Raw genomic sequence first — 22,037 nt, 5'->3', positions numbered from 1 at the left:
TAATTATTCATTTTTATATTATTATCAATAATTGTTATTAATTATTTATTATTATTAATTAATTATATATTAATGATTGATTATATATTATTTATATATTATTATTATTATTAATTACTAATTTCAATTATTATTATTAATTGAAAAGAGGGGAAGTAACCATTTCAGGTTGAAAAGCATCTTAGATATAATGAGAAAGAAAGGTTAGACCAATGAGTAGATCTTAAATTGTTTGATGAGAATGGAAAAACCTAACACGACTAATGTTGACTACAGCTGTGACTGATATCAGTCGTACTACTAACCAATGAGCTATCATTGCGCAAGTCAAGTTATGAACTGCGAGTTTGGGAATGGGTCAAAATATTCCTGGCCACAACTTTAAATTTACTAGACCAAAAAGATTAAATAATATAGGCAAGTATTACAATCAACAAATCTTAATACTAAACACCGAAACAATTCGATTACATACGTCAGTACTGAAAAGAACAGGCTGGTCATCAACTAAGACAATTCGATAGATCAAGCAACATGAAATACATCGTGTCATTTCAATCAAGTAGACGGACCCATAATCAATCAATCAATCAATTAATCAATCGACCCATAATCAATCAAGTAGATGAACCCATAATCAATCAATCAATCAATCAATTAAGCAATCAAGTAGATTGATTAATCAATTAATCAATCAACCCATAATCAATCAAGTAGATGAACCCATAATCAATCAATCAATCAATTAATCAATCAAGTAGATTGATTAATCAATTAATCAATCAACCCATAATCAATCAAGTAGATGAATCCATAATCAATCAATCAATCAATCAATTAATCAATCAAGTAGATTGATTAATCAATTAATCAATCAAGTAGATGAACCCATATCAATCAATCAATCAATCAAGTAGATTGATTAATCAATTAATCAATCAACCCATAATCAATCAAGTAGATGAACCCATAATCAATCAATCAATCAAGTAGATTGATTAATCAATTAATCAATCAACCCATAATCAATCAAGTAGATGAAACCATAATCAATCAATCAATCAATTAATCAATCAAGAAGATTGATTAATCAATTAATCAATCAACCCATAATCAATCAAGTAGATGAATCCATAATCAATCAATCAATCAATCAATTAATCAATCAAGTAGATTGATTAATCAATTAATCAATCAAGTAGATGAACCCATATCAATCAATCAATCAATCAATCAAGTAGATTGATTAATCAATTAATCAATCAACCCATAATCAATCAAGTAGATGAACCCATAATCAATCAATCAATCAATTAATCAATCAAGTAGATTGATTAATCAATTAATCAATCAACCCATAATCAATACAGTAGATGAAACCATAATCAATCAATCAATCAATTAATCAATCAAGAAGATTGATTAATCAATTAATCAATCAACCCATAATCAATCAAGTAGATGAATCCATAATCAATCAATCAATTAATCAATCAAGTAGATTGATTAATCAATTAATCAATCAAGTAGATGAACCCATATCAATCAATCAATCAATCAAGTAGATTGATTAATCAATTAATCAATCAACCCATAATCAATCAAGTAGATGAACCCATAATCAATCAATCAATCAATTAATCAATCAAGTAGATTGATTAATCAATTAATCAATCAACCCATAATCAATACAGTAGATGAAACCATAATCAATCAATCAATCAATTAATCAATCAAGAAGATTGATTAATCAATTAATCAATCGACCCATAATCAATCAAGAAGATGAACCCGTAATTGAAGTTACCTCATCAATAAATTATGAATCAGTGGCAAGATTTAGCTAGCACGTGAGAACACTAAATAAAACTTTGATACCAACGAATTTATTCCCTATTGAAAAATTGTTACCTTTAAACTGCCTTTGACAACAAAAGCGACACTTATCTAATAAAAAGAGTCGGGCACAAACACTACTACTGTTACTACTACTAATACTACTATCACTAAATATCACTATTATCAATACCAATACTGCTACTACTACTACTACTACTAACTACTAGTACTACTACTGCTACTTCAACTACAAAAAATAATCAAAGAACATTTGGAAATTACCTTAATAACTCGCATCGGTAGACCAGTTCTATTGGCTATTTGTTCAAAAACATGTCTAGTGGGCGTAGGAGTTAGGGAAAAAGCTGTTTTTAATATTTCTAATTCGGTTGATGTCCGCCTTGGAGAAGAATGCCATGACCTACCACCTCTGTCTTTCCTAGAGGGGGATTTCGCTTTACCATTAACACCTCTAGAATTACCCTCTTTGTTGCCGTTGAGGGATGCTGAAAGTTCATCATTATAAGACAATGAATATAACCAGAAAAAAGAAAATTTTACTGACCTTAACATATATGAAATATTCACAGCTAAACAGTGACAGTTTTAAACAGTATTACATGCATGATATCGAGTAATATCAATTTTCATTCATTTTCTGAGGAATCAGTCAAACCACACCTCCTGTGAAATAACCCATCAGCAATCCTAAGTATTAGCTTACACACACTTATAACATCACTATGCATGAATTTAAAAAAAGTAAGTGAATAAACGAAGTTTAATGAATTTCTCTAATAAATGAATTAATTGTTAATTTTTACGTAACGTAACTCTTAACGTAACGTAACTCATAACGTAACTCTTTGGGAACAAACGCACGGCATTACTGCTTCTGAAACAGAGTCGTACGATATAGTTTTTCATTAACTTGAAATGCATTGAGTATTTCATAATTTTTCATTGCTAGCGAATTGGTCCTCTCTCAGGATATATTGGGGTTGTGTTCCATAGATTGGTGGAAATCACTACTTTGCAGCAGCACAAACTATGCAAGGCTCGTAATCTTTGATGGGTAGCTTTCATCAATATGGTTTCAAGCATTTAGGATCACCACAAAAAGTGGATGTTTTAAAGGTGTATAATGGTACTATTAGTTTGTTGTTTTTTTTTTCGCCCTAACCATTTTAATAGTTTACTTTTTTTATGAATCTTGGAATCAATACTGTTTCCAGGCCCGTTGTGTAAGGGTTCTCAGGCTATGTATAAGATTTAGATAAGGTAATACATAATATACTATCGGACACGGATCTACATAAAAAAAAATTAAACTTAAGTTGTACTGTTATAGTTCGATTAATATCTATGCTAGGACCCAAAACACACGAAAAATCGCTTGAATAGAAAAAAGAAATGCTAGAACAACGTAGACAATCATTGATTCCTTAACATTATAAACCATTAAATAACAATTTGTCAAGGTATTTTTTTTTGGAAAAATTAAAAATGTCCACTTTCAAGAAAAGAATAAAAAAACAAAATGTAAAAAAAACCTGAAAGCACCTTACAAACTATATTCTAATATAGCATAAACTAGCTCCAAATGTTGTCCACCTATTTGCTTACGATATGAAGGACTTTCGTTTGGTATTGATTCGTAAATTTCGATTTAACATAAAAAAAAGTAAAAAAAAACATAAAAAATAAATAACATAAAAAATAACATAATATAACAATAACATAAAAAATATAATATAAATAAATAACATAATAAATAAAATTAATAATAATAAATAATAAATTAAACATAATAAATAATAAATTATAATAAATTAAACATAATAAATAAAATAACATAATATGTTATTTATAAATAAATAACATATAAATAACATAAAAAAGTAGGAAAAAAGTGGGAAAACTAAGCATTCTACTGACCAGTCAAAGACAAAACTCGCAGTGTTTGAAAACTAAGCATGAAAACCATGCTATATATTAATATAGTTATAATGCATCATTCTTACATAGACTCCAGTCCTTCGGGTTTAAAAAAAAGTAGGAAGAGCGGTAAGAGCATGTGTGAACGGGCATTACTTCAACTTTTCTGCTTGAATGTGTCAATTACATCGATTTTGCATAATCAATCTCTATAGTTATTTTTTCTAATATTTATTCATTTATTTACCTCAAAATTGAGGAGGATATTATAAAATACATAATTTAAATTACAAAAAAAATGAAATACATCAACAAACGAAACAAAACATTGATTTTAAATGAGTTTAATAATATAACTGAATTAATACGTTATAGAAGCCAAACAAAAAATAAAATCAAACATTATTATTTGAATTCTGGGAAGAAAAGGGAAAACGTTCAACATAAAGAAAGAACTCCCAGACTTATGGCAAAAATTATCCCTCTTAATCTTAGCTAATCCCAACGGCTCTTTAATCTTAAATCTCAAAACTAATTCGGCAAAACTAATTATGGCAAAACTTAACAGCACCAAAAATAGCAAATGTGAATTGAAGAAAAATCGCAGATTTTAAAATCTGCGTTAAAAAGAGAAATATCACGAGGATACCTCGAAGCTGTATTTTTTAGCCAAATGCCTTTCTATTTTTTCCTTAAACACTCAAAAATTAGCATGGACATTGAACTTCCGAGCTTAAGCACCATAAGGTAACCCCAGATAAAGAACAGCATTAGAAACCAAAAATGAAGTACTCCTGTTGTAAATTAGTTCAGTTCGGTTATTGTCATTAATTGGAGAATATTGAAGTTTTTTAACACTGATAGAAAGGTCTTATTTTTAAGCTTACTGGAAAGGGTATTAAAATCATCGGTTAAACTAGCTTTCGAACGACTCAATATAACAATATCATCAGCATGCGCAACAAAAGACATATCCCGCCTCTGAAAGATAAAAGTTGTGGATAGTGAACATAGAGCATCCATAGTTAACAAAATAAAAATATGTTAGGGGATAAAACTCCACCTTGTTTAACTCCAGGACCGACAGAAATTATAATAGAAAAAGAATCAGAAGCAGCAATTTTTTTTCTAAGCCCCCCCCCCCCCTACCAGGATCAAAGAACTGTAACCACAGAAAGGGGATCCAGCCAATAATTGGGGCTGAAAAGCAGAAGCATGTGAAATATTGTCCAAGGCTCCTTTTATATCAATCAACATTATATAAAGTAGGGAGGCAGAAGACCTTGACTGACTGATAATTGTATCAAAAGTTGCTTGGGCATGGTCAAAAACCATTCCTCATTTGAAGACTACTTGGTTAAGACCAGCATCCAAAAGCTCAAAAAGACCCTTTATGCACAATTCAAAAAAGCTTGCCAATTATAGAACCCTTTGTTATCGGTCTATAAGAGAATAGAATAGAATAGGTTTTATTTGCACAATCTTTCGTAGTCATAAAACTAAATGGCGCTTGTGCTTACAAAAAAGAAAAAAGGATTAAATCAAACGACAAAAAAAAATCAGAAGGCAAATAGTTTAAAATCAACAATTGTTATACTTTGATACAAAGAAAGGGATGAATGAGTTGGAAAAACGATTTGTGCGTGAAGGAGGTGCTGCTAATCTGTCAAATTTCTTCAACCTAGTACTTCGATGTTTCACTAAAACTGGTGGTAGTATCGATCTGTATTTATCACTTCTGAGAAGATATTGGCCAAATTCAAGGATCAAACTGAGACGACGCTCTTGAAGAGAGGGAATTTGTAAAGTGGATAATGCTAACTTATATTCGGTAAAAGCATCGCACAATATTACTTTGACTGCTCTTTTTTGTATTGACTCAAGCTGGTCACTTAGGTAAATAGTGTTATTGACTTGTGGGCCCCATACGGGACATGCATACTCTAAAATTGGTCGAATGTAAGTAAGATAGGCTATCCTTAGTTGTGTCACTGAAAAACCAAATCGACGCATTAGTATAAGTGTCCGCATCGCACTATTTGCCTTTTTGATAATTGTATCGACATGGAGGCTGAAAGAGCAGTCGATGCTAAACTTGACACCAAGCACTACTGTCGAAGATTCACTAGGATAAGGAGGAGGAGGGCACACAAAGTCTCTCTTCAGGGGATTAAAGCGAAGGATTTTAGTCTTTCCTTCGTTGATTTGGAGGCTGTTCGCAGTACATTCATCTTTGAAGTTTTTGATTATTTCGTTACAGAATTGGGGGACAGCCTCAGACTTCTCAACAATGTACTTCAGTAGGACTGACACGTCGTCTACATACTTAAATCTTTCTTCATAGCCGGAAAGGATGAAATTTATCACTGCCAAAAACAGTAGACTAGCGAGCTTAGTACCTTGTGGGGCTCCGCATGTAAGCTCGACCCATTCGGAGTCGGTATCTCCTGGGAAAAGACTGTAAACGCACTGATAGCGGGCTTGTAAAAAATTGATCACTAAAAGGAGAATATGTTTTTGCGCACCCATGGTGCCACCCGATCTGATATTTCTTTTACCGGATTTTGGAATAGAAGTTACCCCCCCCCCCCTTGAAAGATGAAGGGTCATTACCAGACTTGAGGATAAAATTAAAGAATTCCAAAAGAAGAAGAAGAAAAGAAGTGGGAGCCGATATGATTTGAGTGTGTCCCATCCTCGTCTTGAAAAGATTTCGGTTTTAATTTACGGAATACATTCAATAAAGAATACAAGGGAATAGAAAGATCATGCAAACTGAAAGAAATATTCAAAATGTGTACAACACGCAGAAGTTGTTTAGGATTACCACACGAATTCGAAAGGTCACCAAAACGAAATTCGGATTCCATAAGTGAAGGTTTATTCTTTTTGGAAGATTCAATAATTCTTTGTATTAAACGCAGAGCTTTCCAGAGTGTCTTTTTATTGACTGAACCTTAGACGAAGCGTCCAAAAACAAAATATTATTATGATGAAGAACCTCCGACTGGAAAATCGCTTTCTTTTTCTTCATGTATTAAATACAAAAAAAACAAGTTTTTTAACTGAAAGTAAGGAGCGACATTAAAACTTAAAACGAACAGAAATTACTCCGTATATGAAAGGGGCTGTTCCCTCCTCAACGCCCCGCTCTTTACGCTAAAGTTTGACTCTTCCTCTCAACTCAACTTTTTAAAACAGTAAAAAACTTTAGCGTAAAGAGCGGGGTGTTGAGGAGGGAACAGCATACATTGAGAATACAAGAACAATATATATTGCATATTAGCCAATAAACAATCTAGCATTTAGACAGCAGGATTTAGGGAAGCTGAATATTTGGGCAAAACAACATACATAAATATTTCATTTAATAAGTTTTTTATTGAATCAGTTACAATGAGAAGTATATATGGTTTTCCAAAGAGAAGGTTCAATTTTTAGATAGAAGTCAGCCGGAAGTAAATAGCTTACGAGTTATTTCCACCAGCAATTAGATTTATTAAGTTAAAAATTAGGAAAACATAACCATGTCTCCTGAAATTTTTTAACTTATCAAACAAACAAACCTTCATTTCTGTCCTTTGAAGTCACCGGTGAATTAGGCTTTCTCTCAAAAATTTCTTTACGGTTATATGACAAAATACAGGTAGGTTGTTCTTGTTCGATCTCTGGAAGAAGAAAAATATACATCAATAGAACTGACAGAACATATTGAACTTGCTCATATAATAAAAACACAAATTATTATTTTTAGAAGCCATCTTACATTTAAATTGAAGAATATGAAGAAATACATTTCACTAGGCTTAATTTTGTGGATTGATTTTCATTTTTTTTTAATATTGAGCAACAAAAATACAATAAGCAGGATACATCAGTCTGCAAATCAAAAAGTTTGGCTATATAAAATCATAGCAAAATTAAATCGTTAGTGGATGAACTTTTGAGAAAAATGATTAAAACAACCCTGACTTGAGACACTTGAAATCCTTAATTGTCACTCTCAAATGAAAAAAAAACATACTGCAATTCGATAGGGAAATCACCATAAAAAAGGTATTGGTGCTTTTTTTTTTATTAATGTCTAATAAGACGTTGTCCTCGTTTATGGTCCATCTGGGTTTGCTAGTTTGTCTGTGTTCTTTGCAATTGGGTTTCATTCCACTCCTGACTAACCATACATTTGAAAGTCTTGAGGTGCCGTAGTAGGTTTGATTCCATTTTGTTAATATAGAAGCCAGAGTTAAAACTCAGCAGCAGTAGCACACAATCGATCCGACACAAGTACCTTATAGTCAAAACGCATCGGTAATCCAATGCAACAGACCAGAAGAGAATACTGAATCCCAACCTCAAATGTCACAAGAATTTATGGTGTTTTTCGTTGAATCAAGTATATTCCGTATAAACTACTCAATGAAAATATGAAAAAGATTCCCAATCAAACAAAATCTTGCGTCAAACCTAAAAACAGTAACAAATAAAGAACCAAGCAGACTTAAAATAACCTTTATAAACAATTGATCCCAAACTGATTGCAATACTGTCGGGCAGTTCTATGAATGCAGCAATTTGTATATATAACAAGATTAATACTTTGAGTATTTCTAGCAGTTTGTTTGCAAATTAGACATTTGATTTCTTTCGAATAAATCTAACTAGGGCATTAACATTTAGTTGTTTTCGTTTTGTTTTTTTTGTTCTTTTACTTAGGAAGACACACTAAAAAGCACCTTATAAAGACTAAACTGCAATCCTTTTATAAGAAATAATTACTTTCTTAAATTTATTTCTTTTTCAAGATTTATAGCATTTGATTGTACCTGAAGTGTTAACTAAGAGCAAAACATAAAGTTAAAAATATTTAATGAGTTAATAGTTTTAAAGTAGTAGTTTTTCCCAGAACGGCGAGTCAGAAGAAGATTCACGCTTTTCAAAGGTATCTTAACGCATATCTATGCTTTCTATATAGGTATAAAGTCTAATATATAGCTACATTTAGTCAATTAAATAAGGCGTTTCATGGGGGTTCTAACCCAATAAGGTAAATTCCTAAATCTATAAAATAGGTTGTGTCACTACTGAAATTTCGAATGAAACCAGTCACTAAACACTTTATACAAACGTTCATAGCCACTGGGGCAATAACTTGGGTGTAATAACTAATTTAAGTAGCCGTGAACTTGTAGTTTCTTTATAATATATTTATCAAAAACCAGTAAAAACTCACTTGACTTAGCGATTTATATAAAATTTCTCACAGGTTTTTTTTTATTAATATTTAATTGATATTCATTTGGCTCAACGAGCTTTTCAAAATACCCACACACAAATTACCTGCATTGCAAATTATTTGAGTTTGATCACATGTGGTGAACTTTAATCATATTTTATTTATTTTTGGAAACATAAGCCAGTGTCATCAAAATGAACTGAACTTAGCGATTTGGTTAACTTACTTAACTTAAGTCTCGTCCATAGTTGAAGGTCTCAAGGGGCCCCTTTCTTCAAATTGGCGAGCATTCCCCTTCTGTTTGCCTTAAAGTCTTCTATTAGACAGAAAAGGCACGGGCGGCGGTAATTTGCAAACTTATGTTACAATCTCTGGAGAAATATTATGTGATCTTTGAGAAAAAGTTGTGATCTCTTATTTCGCAATTGATTTTTTGTAAACAGGACTGATTCATCCGTCCAATATTACCAAGAATCCGAACTTGCTGGAGCTGGAATCTTGATGGGAATTATTTGTAAAATTGTAAGGCATTTAAAGACTGATTTAGGCGTTGAAGCGTTTGAGAGGTTGATTGTCAAAAAACGAAGCTAAAAAACTGTGGAAGAATAAGGCATCCTTGAATTAATCCTGTTCATCTGAACAGGATGATATGTTCAGATGATATGTTCATCTGAAAGTTGTCATCGAAACCTTCGCTAGTCTTGACACAAATTCTAAATTTAATGAACATATCTAGACACAAACAACTAGGTTTTGTGGAATTCCGTATCAAGGAGGCACACTCGTGCCTCTATAAAGAGGCGACACACGACAATGTTAAGCGATCTTCGGTTCCAGTGGTCGCAGACGGATGGGGAGGGATGCATTTCGTAGCCCGAGCTCCAACTAAGAAACCTGCAAAATTTCATCCCCCTCCAACTTTTTCTTCATGGGGAAAATCTGGCCGAAAGTTTCGACCTGTCAACCCAAGCCCCCCTTTAACGTTGTCCGATCGGGCTGAAATTCACAAGTTAAGGTCCCCTAGGGCCCAGGAGCTTATCCGCGAAATTTCAGCTTGATCCGATAACTCCTTCCCTGTTTTCCAGAAACCACCCATTAGCTATTTAATTAACGGATTTCTCTCCATAAGAGCCCATGTTAATTTGAAATTTTTAAAAGCTATTGAGAAGTTATATTTACACACATGCAAGTTATTAGCTCAGTTGGTAGAGCGTGAGACTTTTAATCCTCGGGTCAAGGGTTCAAGTCCCTTACGGGCGGTTTTTTTTCACAACATCAAAAAAATTTTGATAACACCTGGACAGCTTATCATTTGAGAGATAACAGAATATTAGCTTCTTATGAGCAAAAGAAACATTTCGGTCATTCTATCTATTTTTTTTCTATTTTATACAATGATTTAAAAGCGGGGGGGGGCGGCAGCCACCCAAGTTCCTCTCCTAATTCCTGTACGAGGAGTACAGGAATTATTAAATTACATCCACCATGGATTGTAGAAAAACGTACAGAAATAATATGAAAAAAACTTCGTTTTCTTAAAGAGTTAAAGAGGCTGCGTCCCAAAGTCGAACCTTAAAACGTACAGGAATTAGAAGAGGCAGTTGGGGGGCTGCCGCCCCCCAAACCCCCAGCTTTTAAAGACTCTTTTGTACAGGTTTTTTGTTTTTTTGCTAACCCCCAGCTCTTGGCTTCGGAAAGGCCCTCTTTTAATTAACAAAAAATTGAAATGAATGAATAATGGAATAACTTCGAAAAATGTTAAACACAAAAGGACAGGAGAACCATTGCGCCGAAACTAGTAATTAGTAACAATGAAGTCCCCCCCCCCCCAAAAAAAAACCTGTACAAGAGTCTTTAAAAGCTGGGGGTTTGGGGGGCGGCAGCCCCCCAACTGCCTCTTCTAATTCCTGTACGTTTTAAGGTTCGACTTTGGGACGCAGACTCTTTAACTCTTTAAGAAAACGAAGTTTTTTTCATATTATTAGAAAATATAGGCCTACTGCTGGTCATTTCTTTAAATAGTCAATTCCTGTTTAAAGTTGATAAAGCATTGGTAAAGGCTGTTGCCAAACACCAGATATTTTTCTAATTTCTGGTGAACTGTTAAAAATTAGTGTACTGGAATGAAACCCTACTTGGTATTCTTAGATTACTGAGGAAAACACAGCCCTGATCATCTGGAGTATAATATAATTCATGATTTTCTCTTTCTGATTTCTAAGGCTAAAAGAATGGAAATCATTGAAAGGATCCTTTGACTCTTTTTTGCATAGTGGAGCAATTGTGGCTTTGCAATATGATATCATGACATGTCTGTTTACTCAGGCAGTATATACAGGCTTGTGAGGAAAATTTGTAGAAGGTTAAAACGTTCACTGCAGACTTACAGTAATTCTGCTTGAATTCCTTCCAGGCCAGGGGCTTATTTTTCTTCAGGGTTCAGAAGGTGTCTAGTAAGTAAGTAAGTAAGTAAGTGAGACGGCACTAGACCCTTAAGGTCCAAACCGGCGGTGCTGATCTCTGTTTCATGGCCCTTCAGCCAGGAAGTAGAATGGGGGGTTGGGGGCCAACCATCCTGTGCTTTCACACACCCTTCCTACTTACCTTCCCCAGATTTCTCCAGGTACCCATTTAGAGCTGGGTCGGCTCTGGCTGAGCTTACAGAGTCACGCCACTGACTCCCATCCCAAATTAAATAACTGGTCACAACTGGGATTGAACCCGTGTCCCTTGGACACAGAATTCACACACCAGCGCGCCAACCACTCAGCCAGGACGGCTGTAAACCACCTCCGAGCCAAGGAGAAGTGAAATGGAATCTGACACTAGAACAGATAACAGGTGAAGCACATATAAGTTTGGAAAGATATCTAGATTAAGTGTTTCTTTGAAATACACCAGCCATTATGACCAAATGCCTCCTGTGCTTTATATCTGAGAGCCATTTTCATCTAGCAGCATATAAGATCTAAGATTGCTCTTGGTTGCTAGCTCCAAACTCTATTATGCTTGAAGTGTGACCTGTCTGTTTTAAAATTTGACTCGCTAAAATTTGACTGTATTTGTCATTTATAAAAGTGTGGTGGCTATAAGTGCAGATTTTTTTTTATTATAACATGTTTTAGCAGTTGTATCTTTACTGATATGCATTAAATTGGACATATTTATCAGCTTTCAGCAATTATCTGCTTCTTCCAGCTTGTGGTATTTTCTAACTGATTAAACATGTTGATTCATGCTTAATATTCAGTTTCAAACATTTTCAATTTTTACACAGAGAAGTCATCAGTATGCATCTTAACTTCACCCAGCGTAAAGCAATATGTAATTCTACACTATGTAAATAGTTTGGGGGGGGGTTTATAAATGGATTTTTAGACAGTTAATCACAAATCTGGGAAAAATACAAAACCTGAAATCTAAACAAATAAGAACCATATTCGGATTAAAACGTTTTATTTTCACCAAAGTTTCTTTGTCACCTCTAACAACAGTTACATACATAACCAATACAATCCCAGCAGTGGAAGTCCCAGCAACAACAAAATAGCATTATGTCAAAAGTGGCAACTGGGAAGTGAATATTAAACATATGGGCAAAATTTGAATTAAAATAGTGAAAAGTAAAAAAAAAGTATTATATTCGTAATAATATAAGTCATAATATTTTAGCTTCATATGAAAAATCAAAAGAAAAAGAGATGTTACTCTTAATAAACACAAAAAAACGTAAGAAAAAAATTTGAAAGATATTTGAAGACAACATGTATCTGAAAGAAATAGATTTAAAAGCAAGAAAATTTATGACAACTAAGAAAAACATAAAGGAAACAAACAGTTTGACTTACCTCCCTCAATTAGTGGAACCTCAACGAATGTAATGTTTTCTGTCATTTCTAGGAAATAAAATTCTTCTTTCAAAAAAGCTAGGGCTCAATCAACTCAAATAGAATCTGCTCCTCTTTCAAAGACAAATGAACCACACAATTCCTGTAAAACAAGGACTTCAAAATAAATATTGTCTTTAACTGTAGAGTGAACTTAATGCAAATCTGGTCCACACTTTTTTCCTCCTTCATCAAGGCCTCGCACCTTCCCTAAACTATAATCGGAGAACCCAAGAGCAAAAATTCATAAGAAGGCTTGAATTCAGTATAACAAGTTCCCTAATTAAAACAATTATTCAAAATTCAGAAAAATTTGTAATGAAATGAAAGAGGATTACTTGGGATTGCTAAATCTTGACGGATCCCCACACTGTGTAAATGAACCATAACTTCTTCCCCTAGAAAGAAAATTCTAAAGAAAAGTGAGCTAGATGATGTAAAGATGGACCAATGATATCAGTTTGTAGCAATATTTCGAACAGACTAAGATGTCTTGTCTTATTGCTTTTCTAAATTCCTTTCTGTTTTACCTTAATGATTTTCAGTTTGATTTATGAATGAAGACCAATGAATATGAATGAGTGAATTGTTGAATTAGTTCTGGATTAATTCCTGCAATTATATTCCTGGACAATCAAATAAAATTCAATTCTTTAGCCAAGATAATTTTGATCCGAAATATGTCTCGTTTTGGTATAAAGAAAACAACTTTTTTGATTACTAACCAATGATCTGTGTTGTACAGGTACCAATCTACTGATTTGATGCCTTCAGCAGGGGTTTGGGGACAAATCATCCAACACTTCCCATGTTTTCCCCCTGACTTCCCCAGGTACCCATTTAGAGCTAGGTCGATCCTGGCTGAGCTTAAAAAAGTAAGAAGATTGATTAATGTAACAAACCAAATAAAAAGCATCACCCCACCTTGAACCCCCTGACCTCAGGCTTTCAAGTGGATTGCAAGATGATTTCAGTTGTGGACGTTTCCTAGAGCATATTTTCTTCTGTCCTGAGCAATGAGCATGTATTCTGGTTCTGACCCTATGCTCATGATGGAGCTCTTTAATGTTAACAGGAAAGCTAGATATTTTATATAAATCGTATATAGACTGTTGACTGATTAGAGGAATTGTTACTATAGCGAAAAGTTGTTCATTAATTTTGGTGATATGCACCTTTAGTTTGGTATAATATAAAAAGAAGTTTGCTGCTTCTGGTGCTACTGGCAAATGGAGGTAAAATATTAATTGGGTCTTTATTTCATCTAGAATATTTTTCCACCTTGTGGGATCTACTAGGTCGTATGATAGGGTTCCCCCCGCCAGGGTAAACAGTGCGAACTCGAACTTACTGACATCAGTAGCCAGATTAATAATGACATCTTTACTATAGATGTAAAAGAAAGAGACATAAAAAACGTGATGAATCATAAAAAGAATGTGGCAGTAGTGATTTAAAAAATACTATAAATTAACTTAGTGAAGAATTGTGACAAATATGCCAGTAGTAATTTGCAGAATATTATAAAACTGACAAGTGTTTTTAATTGTGATGTAAATTTAACCTAACTATTATGCTTTAATATTTTTGAATACCTTGAATCAATTGGAAGTAAAGTTGAATTAAAATTACTTTTAACAAAAATAAGCATGACTTAAGAAAAAACGATTGAAACTAGGTATTCACAGTGTAAACTTGTGGTTATGTTCAAGTATATTATATTAATGTAAGGTGTAGGAGTATAAGCTTTATGGAGTTAAATTGAAATTAATATTAATCAATTATCATAGTTCCAGGTGTAAAAATAAAAATAATACACACAAATAAGCATGGTTCTGTAGATTTAGATCAAAAGCCATTCTGCAGTGAAGGAAATATAAGGATGAATTTTAAAACATTAATAAACAATATCAAACTTCCAATTTTTTAAGCTTAAGATAAACTATCATAACAACAGGAGATTAGTCTGAATGATGAGGACATCATTCTACAATGGGAAGGGGATATGTGACATACAGCCTTACAATTTTCCCTGCAAAATGCAAAGTTTCAATATTTGTTACTTTTGCCATCCGATTTCGAAATAGTAAAAGAGAAAGATTTTTCTTGAATTATTCGATGCACTAGCCAATAAATACAATAAAAAGACTAGCTTTTTGGAGTCAACCAGCTTTTTGTGACTTAAGTGCACTTCATAAAAAAAAACCTCTTGTCAAGATGAAGAGCAAAATCGTGGCTTAAAGCAAAAAATAGCAAATAGATAAGTATTGTTAATTCGAAGTGATAGCTCATCATGTGTGTTCTTTATGTTGCATCTTTCCCTTTTTTTTGTTTAATGATACCCATGTTATTGTATTGTGATAAAGGGAAAGAATAAAGATTATTTATTTATCATTTCTATAAAAGAATAGTATCTTATCAAGATGCTAAATAGCATCTTATCAAGATGCTAAATACCAGTATTACTGCAAAGGCGGCATATCCTTTTGGGGAGAGGTCAAGCATCCCAAAAGAGCAGGATATAGGTACGTCAAATAGAAAGCTTTGGTAGGACAGTCAAGTTTTAGATGAGTGTCAAGTACTTGTTTTAAGAGAATTTCGAAGCAATATAAACTTGTCTCTAAGCCTAAGTTTTTGCATGTTTTAATACACTAATTGTCGAAGTGTTTTTACCAGACAATTTATATGTAAGTCCTGAAATAAAACTATTGTTTATTAAACCGTCTTTGCTTATGCATCCAGAAAAAAGGTATCATTCACTTGGTCTTAGGAACACTCTCTAGGGAATCTATTCAATAAAGTCAGACCCATCCACCCCTAAAATGATTCTATTACAGAGAATATTGGACATTATGAACTGCATACCTCTATATTAATCTTTCACTCGTTTAACCCATGTAATATCAGCACTTTAAATTAAACCCCTTATAATATTACTATATTATTTTTTTACATAACCTAGGGCTATAATTCCCAACATAGGGCACATGCCTCACTGTTGGGGCATGGGAATATTTTGGTGGGTCATGGAAGGATGTCCTCCCTTTGGCTGAAAATGCTATTGAGCCATAACTCAAAAAAAATTCATGTAAATGATGTCAAATTATCATACATTTAAAGAGCAAAACATATAAATAATAGTATTGTAATAATGTCATGCATTGTATGAAAGATGTTGCATACAAAAAGAGGATAACTAAAAAAAGATACTAAGTTGATGACCTTTTAAATTTCCTTAAGGTGAATACAGGTTATATTTTGGGTGACAAAATTTAAACATTACATGGGGAGCATCAAGATTTTAAAAATACTGAGGTGGGACATGGTGCAAAATTGGTTGTGAGCCTCTGCCCTAGGTCTATATTACAACATTGGAGAGAGGGGGGGGGGGTGATTGGCTGGTAATGAATTATCAAAATGGAGTCTTAGCAGCCAGAGTAAGCTCATTCAATCTTGGAATAAACAAATATTGGGCCAATGTTGACTAAAGGCTCAATAGGGACTTAAAATTAACTGAAATTGTTAAACCATCAACAGCCAGAAAGCTAAAGGAGGTCATCACAACCTTATGTTGCAGGTAATTGTAATTTTAAGAAAATATGTAGAATAGAGTGTATATGCTTGCACAATACAGAGGAGGGAGTAATGTTTATTCTCACACAAATTATTTTTTTATTCAGGACGATATTCTGATTTTAGAGAAATAGTCTTTTTTTTTAGCTAGCCTATCTTCTCAGAAGAACCTGATTTTGGGGGAGGCGATTGGTGCAAACTGTACTAGCTCTGCACCTACTGGTGTTCACTTTCATGAGATAAAATTTTCAAAGGTCTTCAAAAATCACTGGGCTCTAGGTGGAGAAGGAGTTGAGGTAGGTATTTCAAAACACCTTCCCAGGACATACTTTAGTCTATAGACCTATCCCCAAAATTTTCATTTTCCTAACCTAGCGCCTATCCAAGGTAGCAAAATTTAGCTAAACTGGAGATTTACTGCATAACCTTGTAAAATAGATCTTTTGCTTAAATGAAGTACCAGAAAACTGCTTTCAGTCTTACAACTTTGCTCAATCTCAATTTATGAGGCTCCAAAAACCTGCAAAATATTTCCTAAATTTAGGAAAAAAAACTACCAATATAGCTTAAATTTCTACTCAAATAGCAAGAATTGCATTTTCAGAACTAAAACCAGAGAAAAAAAAAACAGAGAATGAGGGCAAAATGTTGTTTTACCAAATAATTCAATATACAGGCAAATTTTTGACACTAAGAGATCAAGAGAGGGTTAACATTAAAGCTTGACAACACCTTCCCACAGTAAGTTTTTGGCCCTGGATTCATTACTGAAAGTTGTAAAATCTAGACAATCTACTTTTGGCTATCTTGGAAATGGGTTAGGTTAGGAAATGAAACTTTTAGCAATGAAACCAGGGCCAAAAGCATACTCTGGGAAGGTATTGGAAAGCTACTGTGTCAACCTTCTTCCAATTTCTAAGCCTTTGAAATTTACCTACTTGGCATGTCTATTAGGTATTCAAATTTAGAAAACAACAATACTGTACCTTAATTTTTGCTTTTCAGTTTCTTTTTCTCTGGTTTTAGTTCTGAGAAATGCAATTACTATTATTTGAGTAGAATTTTAAGCCATATCAATGGGCTTTTCTTAATTTAGGATCTGTATTTGTAGATCCTTGAAATCTCATAAATTGCTATTGTGCAAAGTTGTGAAACTGAAAAGAGTTTTAGGTAAGACTGAATTTTAGCAGCTTTTGGCTATCTTGGAAAGAGGTTAGGTTGAGAAAATAAAACTTTCAGGGATGGGTCTAAAGGGTAAAGTATACCCTGGGGAGGTATTTTCAAGTACCTACCTCCACTCCTTCTCCCTTTAGAGGGTCCTGAAATTTGTCCATGTGACAGGTCTATACCTATTGAAATTTTGACAAAACAACATTTTACCTTAATTTTCAGTAAGGCTGATCATTTTCTTTTTCTCAGGGTTTATTTCTGAAAATGTAATTCCTGATATTTGAGCAGAATTTTAAGCCATATCATTGTTTTTTGTTTTTTTTAGGAAAAATATTAATATATCTTTAAAATCTTACTATTAATTGGGATTGAGCAAAGTTTTGCAGCTGAAAACAAGTTTGTTGTACCTCAATTAAGCAGAAGAATTATTTTGCAGGGTTTCACTTTTATGACAGGTAAAAGTGAAGTCCATCAAAGGTCAGGACCCTCTAGAGGGAAAAGGAGTGGAGGTGGTTACTTCAAAATACCTTCCCAGGGTAAACTTTAGCCTAAAGATCCATCCCTGAAAGTTTCCTTTTCCTAACCTAACCCCTTTCCAAGATAGAGAAAAGTAGCTAAAATAGAATTTTATTCAGTTTTACTATACTTCATTTAAGTAGAAGTTCTATTTTGCAAGGTTTCACTTTTACTACACAACAATTTTTAAAGGTCATCAAAGATAAGGGACCTCTAGAGGGAGGATTGGAAGTAGGTACTCCAAAAAATACCTTAATGGGACACACTTTGATAAATATATTATAGTTCATATTATTGACTTACAAATAAAGTGAACATAACTACTCAGTGCCTTTTTTATGCTCTTTACAAATATAATACCTACTTCTATTGCAAATTCAAATTTAATCACTGTTTGACATAACTTAACCTAACCTTATTATAAGTAGTTTTGGCACTGAGAAATTATTTGGCACTGAGATTATTTTGTTGAAGACAATCAATAGCTCATACTTTAATTGAAATTTGTCATTCTTAAGAGCCCAAAAAGTTCTTAATTTTGAATTTGCTATAGAAGCAATTATTATATTTGCAAAGAGAAGAAAAAAAGGCATTGATTGGTATGTTCACTTTATTGATAAGTCAATAATTTTAAAAATGATATATTTACCAAAACTTTAGTCTGTAAACCTATCTTTGAAAGTTTCATTTTCCTAACATAAGTCCTTTCCAAAAAAACAAAAAGTAACTAAATTAGAATTTATTCTCATGTACCACAAAACAATAAGTCTGTCTCTACTCATTAGTGAGGTAAACAGAAAATTTACCAGCTCCTTAACTTTACATCTTGGTGCAACATGAAAAAAATTCTTAAAAAAAATGATAAATATAAATTACATGAAAGAGAAACCTAGTAGTGTGTTTGGTAAAACTCTAGTTAATTGACTTCTTGCTATAGGCTATCAGAAAGGGTTTATGTTAGGAAAAAAAACTTCCAGGGATGAATCTACAGATTAAAGTATGTCCTGGGAAGGTATTTTGAAGCAACTACCTCTACTCCTTCTCCCTCTAGAGGGCCCTGACCTTTGATGAACTTTAAAATATGTGTGTTATAAAAGTGAAACCTTGCAAAATAGATCTTCTGCTTAATTGAAGTACAACCAAACTGTTTTTAGCTTCATAACTTTGCTCAGTTCAATTTAATAAGGTTTTAAAGATAGGCTATGCAAAAACATTTCCTATATTTTGAAAAAAAAAAAACATTGATATGGTTCAGAATTCTGCTCAAATAACAGGAATTGTGTTTTCAGAAATAAAGGCAGAGAAAAAGCAACTAGTAACTGAAAATTAAGGTAAAATGTTGTTTTGTCAAAATTTCAATAGGAATACACCTGTCATGTAGACAAATTTCAGAGCCATCTAGAGGGAGAAGGAGCAGAGATGGGTGCTTTAAAATATTTTTATGGAACATACTTTAGCCTGTCGACACACCCCTGAAAGTGTCATTTTCCTAACCTAAACCCTTTCTGAGATAGCAAGAAGTCAATTAGCTATAATGTTACCGTGTGTTGGTCAGTTATGGAATCTTGTATAGCCTATGTTCATTGGTTTAGGAGCATTATTGCCTACGTCGTGATCTCGGCCAATATTTACCATATTGACCTTCAAAATTTACCAAAATTAAGAGAGATAGCCTAACAGCAAGGATTGGAAACATGTTGAAAGTTTTGAATTCAAGGCGGGCGAAGGCCGAGCCGTCTGCTGTTCAATAATCTTCAGCCTTGTTTTCACACCATCCACATCCAACTGGGAATTAAACAAAGGTTCGGCAGATCATCGTTTTGAATGCCAAGTTCAACACCGTGAATGTCTTCTCAGAACCCGTGTTAAACCATGCTATTCTTAGAAATTACAATTTTAAAAAACCCATGTCCAATACACACGTACCCCGTAGCATGAAAACGCTTTAAAGTTTTGCCGGATCGAAGAAGACGAACCTGAAAACTATTTTTATCGAACCCGCTCAAAACACGCTTCAAACCCGGTGCCTGAAAACCACAGACAAGAGGTATGACAATACTTTATATCTGTGCTGAAAACACAGCTCATGTTACACTAGTTTTGCAGTAGAGCCCAAACAGTAATTGTGACTTTTTTTTACTATTTGTGTCATTAAAACTCGTGATTCCTTCGAAAACTCCATCTTCGAAAACACAGCTCATGTTACACCAGTTTTGCAGTAGAGCCCAAACAGTAATTGTGACTTTTTTTTACTATTTGTGTCATTTTTAGGTTACTATTATCCGTACCAAAAAATTCTGGCATAAAAATATTAAAACTCGTGATTCCTTCGAAAACTCCATCTTCGAAAACACAGCTCATGGTACACCAGTTTTGCAGTAGAGCCCAAACAGTAATTGTGACTTTTTTTTACTATTTGTGTCATTTTTAAGTTAATATTATCCGTACCAAAAAATTCTTGCATAAAAATACTAAAACTCGTTATTCCTTCGAAAACTCCATCTTCGAAAACACAGCTCATGTTACACCAGTTTTGCCGTACAGCCCAAACAGTGATTGTGACTTTTTTTGTACTATTTGTGTCATTTTTAAGTTAATATTATCCGTACCAAAAAATTCTGGCATAAAAATATTAAAACTCGTGATTCCTTCGAAAACTCCATCTTCGAAAACACAGCTCATGTTACACCAGTTTTGCAGTACAGCCCAAACAGTAATTGTGACTTTTTTTACTATTTGTGTCATTTTTTAAGTTAATATTATCCGTACCAAAAAATTCTGGCATAAAAATATTAAAACTCGTGATTCCTTCGAAAACTCCATCTTCGAAAACACAGTTCATGTTACACCAGTTTTGCAGTACAGCCCAAACAGTAATTGTGACTTTTTTTTACTGTTTGTGTCATTTTTTAAGTTAATACTATCCGTACCAAAAAATTCTGGCATAAAAATATTAAAACTCGTGAATCCTTCGAAAACTTCATCTTTTCAAGTGAAGCCCATGTTTTTTTAATGTAAATCTATGACATTTCCAATACCCGTGGCATGGGTAAGAAAATCGGGGTAAACATGGGTAAACACGGATAAATACATGGCGGTAAAAGCCCTGACAGTGCCCATTGACTTTTTCACTAATATTCATAGCTGCAGTTTTAACTTTCTTCTCAAAGACATCATCAGCAACTTCACAAATTGTTTTCCTAAAATTATTCCAATCATCTTCCACATTGTCAAATTTTAAACTCTCAAGCTTAGTATTCAGCTGTTCCTGGTAAGTTTCTCTCAAATTCTCATCCCGGAGTCTACCAACATCATAACTTCCAGGGAAGTAGTTACCCTTCCGAAATTTCAACTTTAACCCTAGACACTACTAGATGGTGATACTTACTTTTAACATCAATAACAGCACTCCTATATATCTTAGTATCTTGTATTGATCCTTTCAGTCTTTAGTGTCTGAAATCAGGTACCCTTCTTCTAAATAGTTTTTTTTATTTAAGTGGAAGTTATCCTCTCTATGCTGTCTGCTTCTCAACTGATGACAGCATGTATTATTTGATTGTCAGTCACTGAATGTGGAGACTATTTCCCTTAACCTCCTATGCTACATTACAAATATAAAAATACCTACACTGCAATCCTGAATCCTAACCTGCCTTGGCACATTGATAGAAAGATTTTTCAGGCTTCTATTGATATCATAGAGAAGAGACAAATTGTTTAGTGATCACTAATAACCATTGAATACCATAAAAAAGGTAAAGGATATGGCATTAGACTTCGACGGTGCTGATCTCCGTTTCTTGTCCCTTCAGCCAGGAAGTGCAATGGGGGGTTGAGGGCCAGCCATCCTGTGCTTTCGCACACCGCACACTTGAAAA

At 33.5% G+C, this 22,037-nt stretch overlaps 1 protein-coding gene across 8 annotated transcripts in view; it reads right to left on the bottom strand.

Annotated features, from left to right (window-relative positions):
- Positions 1-19,871, bottom strand: part of LOC136037353 (LIM/homeobox protein Lhx1-like) — a 29,626-nt gene extending 9,755 nt beyond the window's left edge. Inside the window, exons 1-5 of one of the 8 annotated variants that reach the window (XM_065720041.1) lie at positions 17,763-17,830; positions 16,687-16,745; positions 12,859-13,000; positions 7,344-7,445; positions 2,122-2,345 (exon numbers count right to left, since the gene is read on the bottom strand). In XM_065720041.1, coding sequence (XP_065576113.1) covers positions 2,122-2,345; positions 7,344-7,445; positions 12,859-12,904 — 372 coding nt within the window. In that variant the 5' untranslated portion in view covers positions 12,905-13,000; positions 16,687-16,745; positions 17,763-17,830. Of the gene's footprint in view, positions 1-2,121; positions 2,346-7,343; positions 7,446-12,858; positions 13,001-13,235; positions 13,257-16,686; positions 16,746-17,762; positions 17,964-18,805; positions 19,559-19,810 lie in introns of those variants that run through there. The other 7 variants (XM_065720043.1, XM_065720040.1, XM_065720042.1 and 4 more) reach the window with 7 other exon arrangements.
- Between the last annotated feature and the right edge of the window lie 2,166 nt (positions 19,872-22,037).

This window comes from Artemia franciscana, chromosome 16, assembly GCF_032884065.1.
Source record: "Artemia franciscana chromosome 16, ASM3288406v1, whole genome shotgun sequence".
Classification (NCBI taxonomy): Eukaryota; Metazoa; Arthropoda; class Branchiopoda; order Anostraca; family Artemiidae; genus Artemia; species Artemia franciscana.
The sequence above is the reverse complement of the archived record's forward strand: the minus strand, read 5'-3'. Positions and strand labels throughout refer to the sequence as shown.